Here is a 20,307-nt window from a genome sequence, read left to right on the forward strand (position 1 = left end):
TCTCTTTCACAGCTGTCACTCGTCGGCACGTGCTGGATAAAGAAACAAGCGCCCCTCTCTCGCGCGGTGACATGTAGGAACAGGAAGTCAGGAAACAGGAGAAGAGAAAAGTTGCACTAGAAGTTTATGAAAAATGAGCCGAATTTATCACAACACGTCTTTACAGAACAAACCAGTTCACAATGAGAAATTCGACCGCGTGTGGTCTCCCTCTGCGTATGAAAGGTAAAGTATTCCGAGGAGTTCTAGCTAGTAACAGTATCTCCGTGTGTCTGATACATTGTTATCCTTGTGATGTAGCGACCACACCAAACCCCACTCACACACCGGGACACTTTACTTTCCCAGAGATTCAGAGCAGCTAAATCTAATTTACGCACTTCACACTAATCATTTGGTAAGAAGTAATTCGTCTTTGTATATTCGGCATTCAAAGAAACCCGCTGGAAGCACTTAATCTCAATAAAATGCTGTGTTGGTGGAACGTTATGTAGCCAACGCCCTCTATCGTGTGTTTCAGTTGATGAAAATTACACTAGGTATACAACCACTTTATAGGTTAAAAGTTGAAAATGTATTCAAATTCAGATATGATATCTGTTATAACGTTACTTTTTGAGTCGCTCTTTTCTTCTTCTTTTTTTTTTTTTACCTTGAATTTGACTGTGAGCAACTGCAACTAAACGATTAGCAAGTATTCTGATTTTTTTTAAAGGAGTTTGGTTGTTTGGTCTCATCATTGTTGGATTCAGTATTCAGATCATTTACTTACGTAAAAGTACTAATAACAGTTTAAAAATACTCTGTTACAAGTAATGCATTGAAAAAGTGTTTTGTGTACAGATACCTTAATGTGTAAAGTAACTAGTAACTACAGTAAAGCTGTCAGATGAATGTAGTGGAGTAACTAAAGCTGTCTGATGAATGTAGTGGAGTAACTAAAGTAACTAGTAACTAAAGCTTTCCCCCCCCCCCCCCCCCCCCCCCCCCCCCCCCCCCCCCCCCCCCCCCCCCCCCCCTGATGAATGTAGTGGAGTAACTAAAGTACTAGTAACTAAAGTAACTAGTAACTAAGGCTGTCAGATGAATGTAGTGGAGTAACTAAAGGTACTAGTAACTAAAGCTGTCAGATGAATGTAGTGGAGTAACTAAAGCTGTCAGATGAATGTAGTGGAGTAACTAAAGTAACTAATCTTTAGATGAATGTAGTGGAGTAGAAGTAGAAAGTGTCATGAAAAGAAAAGACTCAAGGCACAAGTTTCTCAACATTTGTACTCAAGTACAGTACTTGAGTAAATGCACTTCGTTCCATTCCACCGCTGGTCTCCATTATACACATCTGTTTTTGGTATAACAGGAATTTGAACACTAGTTCTCCTATAAGCAACAGAATGCACAGACAAGTGGAATTAGACTGATTTTAATATTTCATATTTTTTTTCCACACAGTGGCCAGGGGGTCCTTTTAGAAGGAAAGCTACTGGATGTTTCCAGACATGCCATCAGTGACGACAGCAATCAAAAGGTACTAAATGCAAAATCCAGCTAGTCACCCATGACCCACCCACCCAAACCAGTGGTTTCGGTGGGCACCCAGGGGTCCTTGAATGGGTTCCTGGGGGGTCCCCAGCCAAAAGGGGAATGATGTTTTGTCTTTACATTTCCACTCATAAGTTAGCCTGATGTCGTTATACTCTGATTCTAGTCAGAATATGAGTCTGATGCAATTTGAATTGTTACAGCTGTAATTGTGTTCAATGGATGGAAAAAAAGCTGTAATTGCAGTATCGTGAAAAGGTGATATTTTATCATTTTATCATCTTTGTTTGTGTCACTGGCAGGTCCGTTTCTATGTGCTGTACATCAAACCCAGCCGCATCCATCAGAGGAAGTTCGATGCCAGTGGTACGGAGATGGAGCCAAACTTCAGTGACACCAAAAAGGTCAACACTGGCTTCCTCATGTCCTCCTACAGTGAGTAGACAACAACAACCATTTGTGTTCATGTCTGCGTGTTTCATTTCCTCTCCAGACCTAATTCTGTTTGGAGTGCTTTGTCTTCTATGTTGTTGTAGTTTAAGATCATCTGGAAAGGGACGACGCCCCCCCCCCCCCACAGTTCCAGAACACTTAGATGTGCCCCGACCCCGGGTTCTTTTAAAACCTTTCTGTTGGACATTGCTGTCCCTGAGGTCATTTAGACATAGTCATTCCTACACCTCGAAGTCTTTTAAATTTACAGGTTGTCTGTTGTAGCTTTGTTTTTGTTGTGTTTTTATGATTGTTAAGTTTTATGTTGTATTTGCTTTGTCTGTGTATTCTTATGTAAAGCACTTTGAATTGCTTTTGTGAATGAACTGTGCTATGTAAGTAAAATGTCTTACATTGCTTTAAATAAATCCAATACGCGAAGGGACTAAGAGGCAAATAGCCAAACTTGTGAAGGGTTGCGAAGAATTTTATATATACTGTATATATTGTTTTTTTTTTTAATTTTAATTCTTTTTTAAGAATAATGGTATATAGTGAATTGTTGGGCTAGTGAAAGGCTCCGTCGTACGGCTTGACCACAGGTCCCTTACAGCGGTTTAAATCCGAACCAAGTTCACATAATGGATGTTGCACCGATCTTTTTCACCAGCTCTTCCGTTTCTGCCATGTTTTCTCAAGATGACGATGATGTGTTGCATCCGGCTGCAGCTCGTGGTTCTATATTTTGTGGATAGATTGCATCAACATGCATTATTGCGATAGGCCAATTTTGTATCATTTATATTGCATAGTATTAGTACTCCATAGTATATTGCATTTTTCCAATTACTAATCCAAACAACGCCCAACTCTATTCATTAATATAAAATACTTGCGTACTGTGTCTTTAAATCCTGATCATTGGCTTTGGTGCACATGCTGTTTGCGTACAGAGGTGGAAGCTAAAGGGGAGTCGGACTGTCTGTCTGAGGACCAGCTGTCCCTGATGGTGAACAAAGCTGAGCTGGTGAAGATGACTGACCAGCACCGACCCCCCGGGACCTGGGCCTTCTGGTACCCAGAGTCAGAGATGGACACAACCGAGCTGGAAACGGGACAGGATATACGACTGAAGACCCGAGGAAACAGTCCTTTCATATGTGAGTATGCATTCCCATCAGGGCTGGATGTTATGCGGTTGTCCCGATTCAATTCTTTCTCCATACATGGGTGTCGATTGGGTTGGTATTGGGATTTTCATGTCCTTCTATTACACAATTAAAAGTTGAATAATACACTTCTAGAGACCTCGGCTGTGTTGCAAACCATTCCCTCACTCACTATTCCCTATATATAGCGTTTATTAAATAGGGAACGACCAAACCAGATTTTGGACACTGACTGAAAATACCGTAGCGTCAGTAGATGTGTGACGGAGTCAGCATGTAAACAAACCCAAAGAAAAATACTTCAAACCGAGTATTCAGGAGAATAGTAAAAGGTTGTACTGTATGTTGCACATTTTCACTGTTTAGAAACCAAAGCTCGCTCCATTTTTCCTTTTCAGTTCCTGTCAGTCCTTCTGAATAGAGGAAATATTTATTCATATATGTATTATTCAAATTGAAAGTCCAAAGAGAAAACAAAGCAAGATCAAATTCCATCCATCCCCCTTCATCCGTTTATTCGGTATCGGGCTGCGGGGGGGGAGCAGCTCCAGCAGGGGACCCCACTCTTCCCTTTCTTTCAAAGTGGAAATGTAAAATAATTAATCTTTTGAATTTTTGGACATTTGGTTTTCATTTGGACGTGACAGATGTCAAAGTGAGGAGGCGTGGCCCAAAGGTGGGTGGGAGGGTCTGAAACAAAAGGGGTGCAGAGGCACCGTATGGACAGCAAGGGGCGGTATGAGACAGGAGGTCTCCAGGCTGCAGCCATCCACTCTGGCTTGGCCTCTTGTTTCACATTCATAAGACGGGCCTGTCAGAGCCGGAGAGGCCTTTTTGTTTTCATAACCCTCACATTAATCAAACTCGTCCTAGTGTTGACCCCCATGGCTGTGGGGAGTGACTCTAATTAAATGGGTTTTTTTTCCTGTTTTACAACTAACCTCCAGGGAGAAGAACAGTGTTTGACCTTTTACATATGCAGGAGAGTCATCCGGCCCTTTGATATCCAACCTTTGGAGTGGACACTTCTGGTCTGTTCACAGCGTCTACGTTTACACATTTTACCCCAGATTTATACATAAATCATTCTACATCCTGGTGCAGTGCATTTCTCCTTCTTCTTATGTAAGGTTAATGTTTGATCGTTTCAATAAAATTGCGTTACACTTTGATCCAGTTATGTAAAGTGTTCCCAAAACCAAATCAAGGTATAACGTCAACGTTATTAGATTTTATGATTTATTTTGAAATGAAAATTGGAGAGAAAAAAAATTGTAAACCCAGCCCTAGTTGATATGTTGGACAACATCAAATTCTCATGTATCCCCAAAGAACTCCCACTGCCCCTCAACACCTCTCACCTGGGTAAAGAAAGCCCTACAGAGGATTGACTTTCTCAGGAAATTCAAAACAGGCCGGACACCCCCCCACCCCCGTCTGTGTATGTCTGGATTTACCCTGCAGAGATCTGAGGAGCAGTATAGTCCTCATAAATCCACCGGAGGGTCGTGGATAAAGACTATCGTGATTTCAGCGTACGCAAACATCGCGAAAGGCTGCGGCATGTCGTCAAAAACACTCCGAGATTATTTGAGATAGTTGAAAGCGAGTATCGGTAGAAAGCTGCTCTCTAAAACTGTCATTTATTTTTTTAGTGGTGCTTTTTATGTTTAATTAGTTCAATAAAATAATGTTGGAAATGAACATTTTTCTCCCAGAGTTTGTTGTATTTTAGCAGAATGTTACAAGCAGCACAACTGAGTACCCTTTAATATCTGTTTATTCATCTCAAGTATTTATCGTTATGGCATATTCTTCTCATATCATGCAGACCAACTTGAACATCGATGTAATTGTGTTGTGTTCATACAATGACAAATAATTGTTCTCATGCCTAGTTCCATCTCTGCTGTGTGTCTAGCTTTTTTAATAAACTCCTTTCTTCCTCTCTGTCGTTCTTCCAGTCTCGTTAGCCAAAGTGGACTGCGGAACGGTGACCGGGTGTAACTTTGCTGGCGATGAAAAGGCCGGAGCGTCGTGGACGGACAAGATCCTGGCCAACAAAGCAGACGCAGTCAGCACTCAGACGCCCGGCCAAGGAGAGGGAGCCGAGGAGGATGAATGGGTGAGTGGGGATGGGGATTGGCCTCGAGAACCGGTTCCTACGTGGAATCGCTCAAAAAGTTCTGATTTACGTCTACCGTTGAGCGCCAACGGCTAGATGGAGCTTCTGCCGAATAAGTCTATGATAGTTTCCCTACAGTCTTGTGCCTTTGCCTTTTTTTTTTGCTGTTTTCAAAATGTTTTTTTGCACCAAATCAAATGTTTTATATTCACGATTCATGTCGTGGATGATTGACTTGGTTCCAGGCTTAAAACTCTTTAAATAAACAGTTTTTGAAATGTCAATGGAACAATTGAATGGGGAAAATCACTTCTAGAGCTGTTAAAAAAAGTGGGCGGTCACTGTTAGACTGTGGCATCAGACAGGTCACACAGAAGGCAGCTTTATTCCTAATAACGTTATTTACTCTTGACTGTGGTCGGCCACGCTGTACTTCCTCCGTCCCCCCCTAACTGAATCCAGAATTGCACTTCTCTTCTTAATACTTCCTGTTTGGAGCCCTGCCTTTTCACCTCTGCTTACTATCTTTACATCACATCTCCTAACTAATTATGGATGCATGCGTATTCCGTTCATGAACGTAAATACAGATATCTAACCAAAAATATTCCACTTAAAGTCATTCATTCCATTTTTTTCAAAATATATCAGAGATTCCATCTGCGTACCACTAGAGGGAGCTCACGTACCACCAGTGGTACTTCTACTCCAGTTTGAGAACCAGTGATGTATACAACAACATGTACGATACAAGATGGTAACATTAAAAAGTTGCTTTGCGTTTTGACAGTTTATAAGCCCTGAGTAAAGGAACTCAACCTATTTGTACTGTACATGTGACACTTGAATGGATTGAAGCTGCAAAGATTAATCAATAAACTATTGCTAACAATTCTGATATCAACTTGTTAATTATGAATATTTTTTGGTTTCCATACTTTTCTATGTTAGTTAACTGAATGTATGTAAGTTGTGGTGGGGAAAAAAAACATTTGAGGACGTCATCTTGGGCTTTGGGACCACGTCTTTCACAATTTTCTGACCTTTTACAGACGAAAAAACAACCAATTGATTAATCAAGAAAATTCTCAACAGATGAATCGACAATGAAAATAATTCTGCCCTAAAATGGATATGGAGGACTGTCTAGAAGCTGTGATTTGACCTAACAGCCGACTCAATCTTTGGCTGCGTCTGTTGTTATTAACATATTCATCCCACTTCGTTTGTCTCAGGATGACTGAGGAAGCCATCAGCCTGATGTCTTGGCGCTGTTCCCGTCTCCAGGGTGAACCGCTTCAGTTCGGATCCCTTCCTGCGTCTGTCTTGGCCTTGGGACTCCCACATTTTACCGGAGGTACTTAACTTCTTTGGCCCAGGGGCCGAAAACCTAGCGTCACTTCCCCAATATGGGAGCAGACCCCTCCAGCTCCATGTGTGTATCTTAGCTGCCTTTGAAACTTTACTCTTGTATACTTTGGATAAGATCCGCAATTGTGTATAACTGGAAATTAAGCTCTGCTTTTATTTTTTTATTTTTTTTAATCTTTCTGAGCTTTTTCTTCTACTCCGTCCGTTTGTGTCCAAGTTTAATCCGGAGTTTCTGCATAGCCTGGTGTGAATGACAGTCCCAAATATCTGTTTTACTACACACTTGTTGGTCCTTTCATACTGTCATTTAAGTCCTGTCTAGAGAGACTCGTTGTATTTAAAGTGTATCTCTCGTTTCACAGGCTCAGTACACCGCTTTAGTTCTGTTTGACAACTGAAGTATTTGGGAAAGCGTTCGCCCACCTGACAGTAGGGTCGGGAACCGAAAACCCAAATTAGAACTGAATCCAAAACCAATCCAAATGCCAAGAACTGTGCACTCGCAAAATAAAAATGAATTTCGGTTCTGCTTATTGGTTCCTCAACAACTACACACGGCGCTCCTTCTGGACTGGACGACGCCGGGCTCTGCCATACGTTTAGTTTGTAGGGGACATATGGGCAGCTGTGTGCGCCATGGAAACGCTCGCCACACACACACAGTCACACACATCATCCTTCTTAAAGGTGCAGTAAGTCATTCTGCACAAAGGTCGTAGATTGTTGAAGCATTCACCTGCTCCCCCCCCCCCACACCCCCCGCCTATCATCAACTGTCTGCCTGTTGCCGATTGGCTGGAACAGTGTTTTGTGGCTCGTGCACTCCTTTCTGTTTGTTTTCCATGTGGATTAACACGCCCAGACAGACAGGAAACGGAGAGCTAGGGGACCGTGAGGAGGTATTCATTCAATTTGACAAAACGTGTATTAGTCTAATATCACTTTCTATACCTTTTTTTTAACCCAGTGGTATATTCATATTTTAACATGTTTAGCAAATGCTATGTGGAGAAATGACTTTAGAAGTTGAAAGTGGCATGAAAAGAAAAGACTCTAGTAAAGTACAAGTACCTCAACATTTGGACTTAACTACAGTACTTGCTGTCACCATCATAACTCAACGTGACAGAAACGCCTCTGATAAGATATCAGGGTGTGTCTAGTTACTCATATACTGTGTATATATAGATAGAATCATAATTATTGTATTAAATAATAAAATATATTCCTTATTGAAGTCATTGCACGCAGTTATTATCATTTGGACATCATAAAATGTGATTTTAGATACTAAGGATATGGCAAATAATTATAATTACCCATGTTTCCCTGAATTCTGAGTCCTTTTTCATTTCTATATCAGACATTTGTGTTTCTTTCATCCAGAATTGTTAAAAGAAATAACGTGGATTTATCTACTTTAACATATGGATGGATGGGATGATTGATGCTTTATCTGCTGCCACTTGCTCTGCCAACCAGGTTTAACAAAAATGACATGTACTTCTATACACAATGACAATGTTTTATTATTAAAAATAACAATTTCAACAACATACAAGAATAATTTTGTTTCTTCGATTACAACATATTATACACATATAAACATGTTCCCTATAACTGACTTGTGCAACTGGAAATTGGCCACATCACAATGCTGGTAAATGTCAAATCACTCCGCACTGAAAATACATATTTGCTAGAAGATTATTATAACGAATGCTCGTATTAAACCATTTGCCACAGCAAAATTGTTGACACAAAGTTTGGCTTGTAAGTCGGCAGCGGTGAAACAAGCTCCAAAGTAAGTGTCTGACAACATTATGGAAAGGATCCCAACAGAGATAGATACAGCTCTGATGTCTCTAGTGCTAAACCCACCAGACTCCATTTAAAAAAAAACAATACTTTAAGCGTGTATAGAGCCAATATATTTGAGGGGAAAGACGACTCAAACCGTCTTTTCGTAGTTTTATTTAGTTTCTGTTGACTTTGAATGAAGTGTATTTTACAATGCAAAAATGACTCTTTATTTACATGGAGTCTGGTGGGTTTAGTGAATGCAGTTTCGTGGATGTTTTCATGTTTAAAAAAGGATTTTACTCTTTAACAGAAAGATCGACCTCCTTAGAAATCCTTTCCATAATGTTGTCAGATACTTAGAATAATAATCTGAGTCTGTCAGCAGCAAAACGAGCACTTTATGAAGGTGAATACAAGCTGGACAATTGTCCTATTAACTTACGTTGTATCTTGTTTCTCCACTGCTGACTGCAGAGATCTCTCTTGATACTGGACCAATGTCAGAGACTGTTGTTCCCATCAGTCACTTAGACACAGAACATGGGAACATAGGGTCCAGGTGGGAAAAAAAAACCCAGTAGGCCTAGTTACCCTTTAATTGATAATAGTGGTAAAAGTGAGATTCAGTCTTGATCGGTTCTTGTTTTCGAAGTAGATTTAGTGGAAAATGAAGATTGTTCAGCAGCTGGCACCACTCTGATCTGTGAGGCTCTATATCACCAGTGTCAAACTTAAGGCCCATGGGCCAAATCCGGCCCTTTGCAAACCTTGATCCGGTCCAAATATCAATTAAGGTTCACAATCATTTTGGCCGGCCTAGTTGTGCTCCAAACCAAAAGCTGAAGAACTGTTTTTCAACTGTAATTACAGAGCAGAATGTCGTAGATTTGCAGGCTTTGAGACTCAGAAATGCCACCAAAAGTAGCAGAGTTTTCTTATGTACGCTATGAAACAGGTTGTGTGTGTCGGCTGTGTGTTATCACACTTATAATGATGTCATCCCTGTTTCTCATGGCTTAATAAAATCTCTAATGGCTGAGGAATTTTTCGGGGGGCTTTATGTCGACCAAACTGTAAGTGAGGAGACTATATGAGACATGCAATAATAAGGTGAAAAATATTTGACTTTTTCGATTAAATAAAAACATTTGAATAAACTAGACATGTCTCGCTCTCGATGTGATTCTCATTTTCCAGTGTGGCCCTTTTAGTGAAGTTGAGTCAAACAGCCCTGTTTTAAACCAATCACAGATGGTGTTTTCCACTCTACTCAGCCGTTTCTCTTTCAAACCACTCGAGGACAGCATCTTTGTTCTCCCTGACCCACTGGATGTTGACTTGGGTTTTCTCAATGGCCTGGAACACCTCGTTGACAGCAGGACCCAGATTATACTCCTTCTGAAAACGCTCCAGCTACACACACACACACACACCCCACACCCACACCACACACCACACACCCACACACACACACACACACACACACACACACACACACACACACACACACAGCTATGTTAGTTTTTTAAGCCAAGGAACCCTTTTCTGAGAAAGATGAATCATGGACTGCATATATTGTGAGAAATCAGGTTGCAAATCAAACTGGGCCAACAGTAATGTGTGGGCGGCTCAAAGCCTTTACACATACTTTTTTTTATTGCATAGATAAATACTAAGCTATTAAAATAATAATTGTTGGCCTGATTTTATAAACCATGTTTTAATGTTGAACATCCATGTGTCCTTAGGATTGGCTACCTTAGTGACTACCTTACCTCTAGGCCAGTAAGCCTACCAGCAGTTGGCTTTTTGACAAATACGCTAACTCATATTTGCTAATAATATGTTGGATTTGGGGTTGAGACATTTCTGAAAAAAAACTTTCAAAAAAATGTGTGTGTAAAAAAAAAAAAAAAACTGGTGGCCTGACCTCGTAATTATGAGATGTTTTTTTTTCTTGTAATTACGAGATCCAGATCTCCACAAAATATAGCAAGTCCTAATTATGTGATATGGTCTCCAGTTTTTTTCTCTCTGGTGAATGCCTTGCATTTGTGTACATTGCAGCAAAAGTGCACTGTAAAAAAACAACTGTCAAAAAGTGTAATATTCTTACAGCTGGGGTGCAAAAAAAAATACTGGAAAATAATGGAATGGAAAAACAATACTTTTCTGTAGTTACAAAATATAGTTTGGACTTTGACATGAAATCTTGTTTTTTCCAATTTTTTTCCTTTTGTTAAATGAAGGAAAGTAACTAGGAACTAGGAACAAAAGCTGTCAGATGAATGGAGTGGAGTAACTAAAGTAACTAGTAACTAAAGCTGTCAGATGAATGGAGTGGAGTAACTAAAGTAACTAGTAACTAAAACTGTCAGATGAATGGAGTGGAGTAATTAAAGTAACTAGTAACTAAAGTAACTAGTAACTAAAGCTGTCAGATGAATTGTAGTGGAGTATAAAGTAACTGTACTAAAGCTGTCAGTGAATGGGGGAGTAATAAGTAACTAGTAACTAAAGCGTTCAGAGAATGGAGTGGAGTAACTAAAGTAACTAGTAACTAAGTAACTAGTAACTAAAGCTGTTAGATGATGTAGTGGAGTACTAAAGTAACTAGTAACTAAAGCTGTCGATGAATGGAGTGGAGTAATTAAAGTAACTAGAAACTAAAGTAACTAGTAACTAAAGCTGTCAGATGAATGTAGTGGAGTAACTAAAGTAACTAGTAACTAAAGCTGTCAGATGAATGGAGTGGAGTAACTAAAGTAACTAAAGCTTTCAGATGAATGTAGTGGAGTAACTAAAGTAACTAGTAACTAAAGTGTAAATTGGCATGAAAGGAAAAGACTCAAGTAAAGTACAAGTACCTCCAATTTGTAATTAACTACATAACTTGAGTAAATGTACTTAGAGGTGGTATTCTACCACTGCACATAACAATAGATAAGAAATGACATAGCGAGAGAAATTTGGGCTTTGGTTCTGAGGTAAAACTAACGTGCTGTCACCATCATAACTCAACATGACACAGACACCTCTGATGAGATATCAGGGTGGATCTAGTTACTCAGGGGATAGAATTATAATTATTGGTAGTGACATAACAAAACATCAATAATAAAACATCAATAAATACCTCGTCCAGTTCAAACTGTGTGGAGAACCTGCTGGACACGGCGTTGATCAGCATGGCCCCATCCCTGGCAGCAGAGACACAGCTTTAGAAACAGTTTTTAAGTCTAGTGCAATGCAGGGTATCCCCACAAAACCCAGGAGGAGGAGGGTCTGGCTAGTCCACCCAGCATTCTGGGATGGGAGAAAAACAAACTTAGAACTTATAACACACATTCAAGTTGAGTACTCGGTTTTCCCGTTCAACTTTTGCACTGATACCATTCTTTGGTAGCCTACTTTCTCTCTAGTAAAAATGTATTTTAGTTGGAAAAATAAGTCCAAACCTATTCATCTTTTTAGGGAGGGAGATCAACTACAGCCCGTTACACCACTACTGTTAATTCAACTTCACTAACGATTTATTCATCTGTATAAAATGTACTTAAAAATAGAAAACGTTAGACTTCATAAGGTTATGTATTCATTTGCTGGTCCCGGTTTGACTTGTTGTTCTTAGTTGTCTTGGGGGGCACTAAGCGCCAGACGGAGCCATGGTGCCTCTGCTAAATAGTCTCAGGAAGATGTGATAGTCTAGCTAGCTGTCTGGATTTACCCTGCAGAGATCTGAGGACCAGGTAACCATAGTCCTCAGATTGGACAGATAGTCTAGCTAGCTGTCTGGATTTACCCTGCAGAGATCTGAGGACCAGGTAACCATAGTCCTCAGATTGGACAGATAGTCTAGCTAGCTGTCTGGATTTACCCTGCAGAGATCTGAGGACCAGGTAACCATAGTCCTCAGAAATCCACCAGAGGTTAGATCACCAACACAGAGACAGAGGACGGGGACGGACATAAGGCCAAAAATTAGAGACATCTGGAGGAACGTTCCCTAAATGCTTCGTCGTCCATATAGACTACCACGTCTCTTAAACAACAACTTTATTACAGGGCTGCTGTTTTAGACTGCATTAGTTTGCGCCAGGTGGACCTTATTAACACGTCTCAATTAGAGCTGCAAAGATGAATCAATTGGTTGTCAACTATATATTGTTTAGATTTCATTATCCATTCATTGGTTTGAGTCTTTTTTTTAATGTAAAACTTGCATTATTCCAGCGTGTTAAATGTGAATATGATTTAGTTTCTTCCCTCTGTGACAGTAAAGTGAACACCTTTTGAGTTGTGGACAGAACAAGACATTTGAGGAAGTCATCTTGGGGTTTGGGAATCTACATTTTTAACAATTTTCTGACATTTTATAGAGGAAATGACTAATCCATTAATGGTAATCGACAATGAAAAATAATCAGAAGTTGGAGCCCTAGTATGAACTGGATTATCTTCTGAAGGAAACTTCAGGAAATGGTTGATACTGAAGTCTGGATGGACAAAATATCTATTGATTAAAACAGAATTTAGACTTCCTGCTGATTACTTGAGTTAGATCAATCTCGGTTATCACTGTTTGCTCATGAAATGAAACCCTGTCTGCTATGTAAACAGACTTTACACTTCCTGGTAACAGCACAAACACTGAGGACTTTATGAAGGCGAGCTAACGATAAGCACTGATTAAAAAACAAGACCTTTGGACTTGATAACACCGTGCATGATTTATATAAGCCACTGCTTATTGTAGTGTATTATTTAATGGCAGTGTGTGTTTATTCAAGTGACTGGACCACAGGCCACTAAGTGTCAAGGGACCTGAGCTAGGCCCGGCTCTCAGATCTCAGATCTGGGACAAAGCAGCAAGCAGAAGCGTGTCCATGAAGCACTGACAACAACAGTTCATGACACAGAACTGTAGACCAAGAAACACATCAGGAAGCCGTGCTAGGCTTGTCAGACCTTCCTCCACCGCATTGCAGAGGAGGGTCTGGCTAGTCCACACAGCATTCCTGGCATTGAGAGAGAAACGTGCTCCGGTTTATCGGCATTTCTTAAAACCAATCACAATTGTCATGGGCTGTGCTAAAAGCCGGACAGAGCCCCGGTGCCTCTGCTAAATAACTCAATTGGAACAGGATCTAATAACTATTTGTCTCTTGCAGTTCACTACCGTACATATTCTTTCGGAAATGTTGGTCCACCGAAAGGGGAGGGACTCCGCCTCTCAATGTGAAAAATGTTTGTGACTTTTAGCTTGTTGATGAGTTCCGTACCCAAGTGACTAAAAGAAAAAGATTGATGGAGCTTTAAAATGGAGTACACCATGAAAATAGCTTTCTAGCTCAGAGTTCTCACGCTCTAACTGCTGTGTTAGCTCGGCTCCTCCACCCTGATAAGCCTATGTTCTGGGGTAAACCACGAATACTTGTAATTTTCTTGGAAATCTGTCGTAAATCTGAGTAAAAAAGGCTACATTTAAATTTTGGCATTATTGGTCAAACCCAACTGTACTATCTTCAATACTTGTTCATGAGTATATAAATATATAAACCAATTGAAGAGGCAGTAGACATAGTCCAAAATGCAACCTACTGCTCACTGACGTAGTCCCAGTGTGCTCTGATAAAGTTCCAGGCCAGCGCGTGCCCCGCCGGGTTCATGGCTATGTCGGAAATAGTGGAGCCGACATCCATCAGGCGTATCTTGTCAGGGTCCAAAGTGTACTCCAGGTATCTGTAAGATAAGGAAGGCACTGACTAGCTCTTCACTCAATAACAACTGCGTGCTTGGGATTCACCTCATCACAGGTGTGTGCCAGATGAAAGGAGCGTCACCTGTTGAGCAGCCAGATCTTCTTGGTGCAGGACAGAGCTCCACGCAGCTGCTCTTTCTCCGAGGTGTCGCCGGAGCTCTGGTACCTCGCCCAGGCAAAGTCCCACTCCTTCTTCCCGCCAGCAGCCACAGCTTGGCAGTAGATTACAGACCGCAGGTTGGGGTGGATGCTGCATTACACACACACACACACACACACACACACATACATGCACAGTTATTTTCCCTACATCGCGACTGTCTGATTTTCAAAATGTATTCTAGGGCAACAGGGGTACCCCCCCCTCCCAATCCTGTACTTTGATCAAATCTACACATCTAATGAAGAGTCAATGCCTCTACTTTAAAGTTGCACCTGGATCCCAAAAGGCTAGAAAGTTAGGTGTAGAGGAACTAGAATTTTCTCAAAAGATAATAGATAGGTAGTAATATTAATCATAATCATGTTCTCCATGATCGCCCCTATTTGTGATTAAGGATTAAAGTGCACATAGACATCCTGCCAAGTGCAGCTTTAAAGATTCATTCATTCATTCATTCATTCATTCATTCATTCAAGCTTCAATGAAACTCGCGAGATCGAGGTGCGGCCCTCATTTACACTGAGTTATTACAAAGAACAGCAAAACAACACAGGAAAAAATACACTTAAACATAAGAAAATGACAATGAAACTTTCTGATTTGAAAATTTGATAAATAAAACGTGATGAATAAATTAGGATAATACAGAGCCAAAAGAAAGATAAGAACCACAATGCAGAGTGGTAACAACCACCAACAATAACACAAAAAGAGATTAAAGGACACCTACCTTCACTAAATCATCGCTGGAGAGTAAAGTGACAGAATACGATTAAAGCTGTTACAGTGTTTTTCTTAAACATAGAGTCATGCAAGTTTAGGATCATTTTAGAAGGTACGAAGTAGAAAGGTGATGCAATAAAAAAATACTTATTCAGTAGTGTGCGTACGGGTTCGTGTTGTTGCTGTTCATCCAGTCGGCAAACATCTTTGTAGCCATCGCTAAGCATTCTGGGAGTCCGTTGGAACACGCCACGTCCACGGCCAGGAGCTGGCTGTGCCTGGGAAGGAAGCACACTTGGATTTTCAAACATGCATATGGTATTATAGATTATTATAGGTGTACAGATGTTGAACAGGGTTTTCTGCAGGTTTCAACAAGTTGAAATGAAGAGTTTTAAAGACTTTTTAAGATATTTATAAATGACATTTTAAGACCTATTTCACATCATTAAAGCACAATGAAATGCAGAGTCAAAAACATACTTTATGTGAAAAGTAAATAGCATTATTAAATTGAATAAAAGTGACACGGAGTAAAACTGATCGGATGGATGGATTTTGTTGAGCGTTAGAGGGAGAGTTACATGGACGAAGGGAAATTTAAGACCTGTTTAAGATATTATTTAAGAACTGGAGCACAATACTTCAGTGAATTTAAGACTTTTTAAGGCCTAAGATTTTGATTTTAAATTTTAGATTTCTGTTGACTTTATGAGACCCCGTGGAAACCCTGATACATGATGTTAAATATAATGTGGTTTGAAGAACACAGAGATTCTCCAACCTGGTAACTTTTCTTGCTCTGTCCGCCATCAGGTTGTCTCATTAGACAACCTGTAGGGGGACAAAGGTTACATAGTGTTGATTTAACCCTTGTGTTGTCCTCGGGTCAAATTTGACCCATTTTGGAGAAAAAAAAACAATCTTTATCTGAAGTGTCTTCAACCAAAATTTCAGAAAAATAACACGGATTGTTCCACACAACAAGTAAAATAAATGACCAGCCCACTGCTTTCTATAAAATTTGGATGTTTGGTTCAATTTCATAGCATTCAAAAAACTTTTTCTACGAAGGACCACTAAAAAAAAGTGACTAAAATGTCCCAAAAAGCTTCAAAAATGTGGGGAAAAACCCCACAAAAAAGTCAAAAGGAGCAGAAAAAATTGACAAAAAAACATCAGGGCGAAGAACAATAAAGATGTTGAAAAAGACTATTTTGACCCAGAAAAACAAAAAGTTGCTCGGTCGACGTGACGACAACACGAGGGTTAATGTTCTGAATGTTGAGCCCGGCCCCTTAAAGAATGAAATATAGCATAATTTAGGGAGACGCAATCAGAAATTGCTTATTGAATTTGTTAATGTGTTTTTTTTTTGTTGCTATTTGGGGCCATAAGTGGAAGCAATATTTGTAGTAGTGGACAAAATACTCAAGTAAAGTACAAGTAACTCAATATTGTACTTAAGTACTGCGTAATAGTACTGTGTGGGGGCAGCTTGACACAGCACTGATAACATTTTAACAAAGGTGTATTCACACATCCGGCAGACACACACACTGCCACATTCACACTCATTTGCATTCATGTTTGCGTCCAGCTGATACATGTACGTCCAACACAACTGATAAAGTACACGCTGACACAGCTGCTCTGCATCGGCACTCTCAGACTCAGCTGTGGATTTGTAGAACTGTAAAATGCAAACTAGAAATGTGTTGAATGATTAACTGAGGGTAGGAAACCTGGTCTTCCTTACTGTTCGGAGTGATCCTTTGGGATCGTTGAGTTGTCTGTGTAATTCCTGAGAGAGTTGTACAGGCCCTTGACCTGTTCACGGAAGTACGCCTACAGGAAGAGACAGCTTTAAATCAGAGGTACGGGAACACACGCAGCAATATTACACTTTGACTGCACATCTGCTTATTGTTATGCTGAGGGACATGAACACCCACAGGCCAGCACATTCAGTCTGTTAACTCTAGCTTCTTCCTCCAATACTGCTCAATTAAGTTAGTGATGTAAAAAAAAGCAAGACTCATTTTGAATTTTGAATTAAAAAGTTTAAGAAAGGATGTTTTAATGTCACATGCCTGCATGGGTCCGTACACCTCGGAGCGATCGAACATGAGGACAAAGTACTCAAAGTTCTTGACTGTTAATTGCCAGGGAAGGAAGTCCAGCTCTTTGTGAAGGAATCGTGTTGAATTCAGAGCCAGAGTCACTTCCACGAGTTTAGCCCTGGAGAAAACAGAGATTAGACGTGGTAAAATCCGAGAGGCACCTGCATGACTTTATGTCGTCACAACACACTTCACCCACAGAAAAATGAATTCCTATCAGTCTAAATCGTCTGAATCCAAGTCATTACCTTGCCATGAAAAATGCATTATCAATAAGCTGCCCTCTGTTCATCGGTGGGAAGCGCTGAAAAACAAGAGCAAAATGATGAAAATGTCATTCCTTATTCATATAAATGAAGGATGCTGTATCTAGATGGAGGTTGTTTCTGCTCAGTTCTGGGATTTGGTAAGTCATTATTTGGCCCAGTACTCACATGCGGGTCTATCTCCAGCTGAGTCAGGAGGCGGTCCCAGTTCTCCGGGTTGTAGTTGACTCTGTAGTACCCAGAACAGTTGATGTTTGCCAGGATCCACTCCCCATTGGTGGAAAGGAATTCATCTTTCTTTTCTATCCAAAAGGCAATCATCATATAATTCATAATCAATGGCACAGTATGAATACAAATGAAATACTTGTGTATATGGTCATCTGTTCTCTGGTCTGTCTCATTCATTTTCTATGGAGTCAGATCAGTATCATAACACATGGATGCACACAGAAGGATTTCAGGATTTATATAGAAATGACTTGCTACACAAAAATACTTTTTAATACACAAAAATATTTCATTATCCATTCTGGGGCCTCATTTGTTTAAAATGTACATGCTTCTACTTTACCGGATTCATGAAAATAACACAATAACTTACCATAATTATGCAAACAACACACACATTTACATAACAAATCAAAGATTGGATTTGCCAGAGCTTGTGCTCTGACTTTCTGACAAAAGTGAAAGAGTTGTTTTTGGGGCCAAAGTGGAATTATTAAAAGCCTGAGTTAGCCTAAATGGACTCAGAATTCATGACATCCTAATGTACATACAAAACAAACATATTTGTGTGTGCATAAGAAATACATTTGTGAATCTTTCTGTGTGCATTTATTCATTAGGACTCTAATCTGACCCCTTCATTTTCAACTGACTTTTCATTTAGTCGTCAGTGAGCCTGGTGAGACAGATGAGATCTAAATCGATGGTTGTTTGACCGACATGCAAACCGAGGTGTTTTAGGAGAAACAAGCAGTTCATTCCAAAGCTGGATGTTGTAGATTCTGTTACCTGGGGCGCTGGATTTCAACCACACAACAGAAGTTTTAGATGTATTTGACATGACTCTGATCGGGACGTACCACCAAAGACTAAAAAGACAGAAAAAAAAGACAAAAAACTATAACAAGTACTAGTTATGATAGGGCTAGAATGTTCATGATCCAGGAAATGATGACAATCTGAAAATCTGTATCTGTAAATAAACTACAAAATCTAATCTCCTGTAAGCAAAGCGGTTATGGTCTGGGTATGGCCAAGGCAACCTACAACTGTGTCAGGTTACTGTAAATGATTGTGCAACCCACAACGGGAGTGTTATGGAGCACAGGGTTACAACACATCCTTTCAGAACACTCCACATGGCCAAAAGTATAATCTACTGTAATCAGCTGCAGTGATCTCATGCAGGCCTGCCAGGGAATACTCACTTACTAAGGTGACGTTAATGCATCAACTTACTGGATTTTGCCAAGTAAAAGAGACCCATGAACCTGTCTTTAATTATTTGGTAACAACTATTTTCAGAGGGAGTTGGACATTGTGGTTTGATGAAGTCACTGGTGAGAGATTTATGATCCAGTGTTGGACTTTGGAAAGAGAAGGTAGAGGAGCTTCCCCGATCCCAGACTGAACCGATGTAAAATTCCAATAAACACTGAAGGAAGCAGTCATTATTTTAGAAGCAGTTTTGGACTACAAGTTTTCTGCTATACTGCATTTGCTCACATTTTCCACCCAGGGGTCAGAATGTAAGTGTCCATGCCACTGAGTGACAACGCCATGTTAACTGTCTTCAAATGGAAGGTGAACTTGCCAGTATTCTAATCACTGGCGTCTCGTGTTGAACTAGTGTCGATCAATTAATTGATTTTTTGCCACAAACAATGGACTGAAAGACCAAGCTCTGTAGAGTTGAGGACAACTGCAACCTGAGTTGCGTGATAATCCACTGTGGGTTCATGAGTGACAGCTCTGACAAAACATCCAATGTTCTTTAAAAGGTCTCATTGCATGAACAATTCACTTTATTAGTTTTTTAACATTAATATGATTTCCCCCAGCCTGCCTATGGCCCCCCCAGTAGAAATGGTGAGAGGTATAAACCAAGCCCTGGGTGTGAAAGCTCAGATGGGCCAATCTGGAATCTTGCCCCTTATGAGGTCACATTTTCAGGTAAAGTAAAGACATTGGTCATCTATATGTTACGTGGAAAATCTATGTAAATGAGTGTAATGACCAAATCTGTATCTCAGAAGCTTTCAGGAACATGTCCATGATCATTAGTGGTCTGAGCTGTAACCCAATTGGCACACTGACGTAACGTCCATTTGACACATACTGTACCTAGACTCGGCAGAGTCATTGAACAGGAAGTGCTTCTGGTAGACTTCTCCATTGGTGGTGTTGATGGTGATGACAGGATAGCCAATTTGTTTGGTCCAAGGTTCCATGAACTGTGCAACGTTGGTGTGACCACCATTTTTATCCTCGGCCTGCAAACATGGCACAAATCAGTTCAGATTTTATTAAATAAATACGATAAAATGATCACTGATTATTCAGACATGGACATAGGCATGGTCATGATTACAGTATTAAAGCAACACTAGATAACTTTTCCCACTTTGGCCCTCCTACAGGTTGGAAGCGGAACTGTCCATTAGCGTTGTCGTAATGTCTCAAAATGTCTCATTATGTCTCATTATGTCTCATTATGTCTCATTATGTCTCATTATGTCTCATTGGAACTACAGATCCACTAGCCGATCTGGTAAACTCTATGTAATGTAATGGAAAACTCCACTTCCAACCTGTAGGGGG

The 20,307-nt window shown here is 40.2% G+C and overlaps 2 protein-coding genes and 1 long non-coding RNA gene across 3 annotated transcripts in view; 2 read left to right on the top strand and 1 right to left on the bottom strand.

Annotated features, from left to right (window-relative positions):
• LOC116694587 (arpin) lies at nucleotides 1-8,975 on the top strand. Its single transcript, XM_032524382.1, has 6 exons — nucleotides 1-225; nucleotides 1,450-1,525; nucleotides 1,842-1,974; nucleotides 2,925-3,131; nucleotides 5,105-5,265; nucleotides 6,501-8,975. The coding sequence occupies exons 1-6, from the start codon at nucleotides 134-136 to the stop codon at nucleotides 6,507-6,509; spliced, it is 678 nt and encodes a 225-aa protein (XP_032380273.1). The 5' UTR covers nucleotides 1-133; the 3' UTR covers nucleotides 6,510-8,975.
• The window catches only part of LOC116694551 (aminopeptidase N), a 20,848-nt gene continuing 8,687 nt past the window's right edge, over nucleotides 8,147-20,307 (bottom strand). Inside the window, exons 10-20 of the mRNA XM_032524302.1 lie at nucleotides 19,831-19,979; nucleotides 18,496-18,575; nucleotides 17,644-17,777; nucleotides 17,458-17,513; nucleotides 17,180-17,327; nucleotides 16,846-16,934; nucleotides 15,254-15,364; nucleotides 14,283-14,450; nucleotides 14,041-14,181; nucleotides 11,576-11,639; nucleotides 8,147-9,852 (exon numbers count right to left, since the gene is read on the bottom strand). Coding sequence (XP_032380193.1) covers nucleotides 9,706-9,852; nucleotides 11,576-11,639; nucleotides 14,041-14,181; nucleotides 14,283-14,450; nucleotides 15,254-15,364; nucleotides 16,846-16,934; nucleotides 17,180-17,327; nucleotides 17,458-17,513; nucleotides 17,644-17,777; nucleotides 18,496-18,575; nucleotides 19,831-19,979 — 1,287 coding nt within the window. The 3' untranslated portion in view covers nucleotides 8,147-9,705. The remainder of the gene's footprint in view (nucleotides 9,853-11,575; nucleotides 11,640-14,040; nucleotides 14,182-14,282; nucleotides 14,451-15,253; nucleotides 15,365-16,845; nucleotides 16,935-17,179; nucleotides 17,328-17,457; nucleotides 17,514-17,643; nucleotides 17,778-18,495; nucleotides 18,576-19,830; nucleotides 19,980-20,307) is intronic.
• LOC116694617 (uncharacterized) overlaps nucleotides 11,863-20,307 on the top strand; it is a 10,774-nt gene continuing 2,329 nt past the window's right edge. The window contains exons 1-2 of the long non-coding RNA XR_004333227.1: nucleotides 11,863-11,876; nucleotides 20,151-20,154. This is a non-coding gene — a long non-coding RNA (uncharacterized LOC116694617). The remainder of the gene's footprint in view (nucleotides 11,877-20,150; nucleotides 20,155-20,307) is intronic.

The sequence above is a fragment of the Etheostoma spectabile genome, chromosome 8 (genome assembly GCF_008692095.1).
Source record: "Etheostoma spectabile isolate EspeVRDwgs_2016 chromosome 8, UIUC_Espe_1.0, whole genome shotgun sequence".
NCBI classification, from domain to species: domain Eukaryota; kingdom Metazoa; phylum Chordata; class Actinopteri; order Perciformes; family Percidae; genus Etheostoma; species Etheostoma spectabile.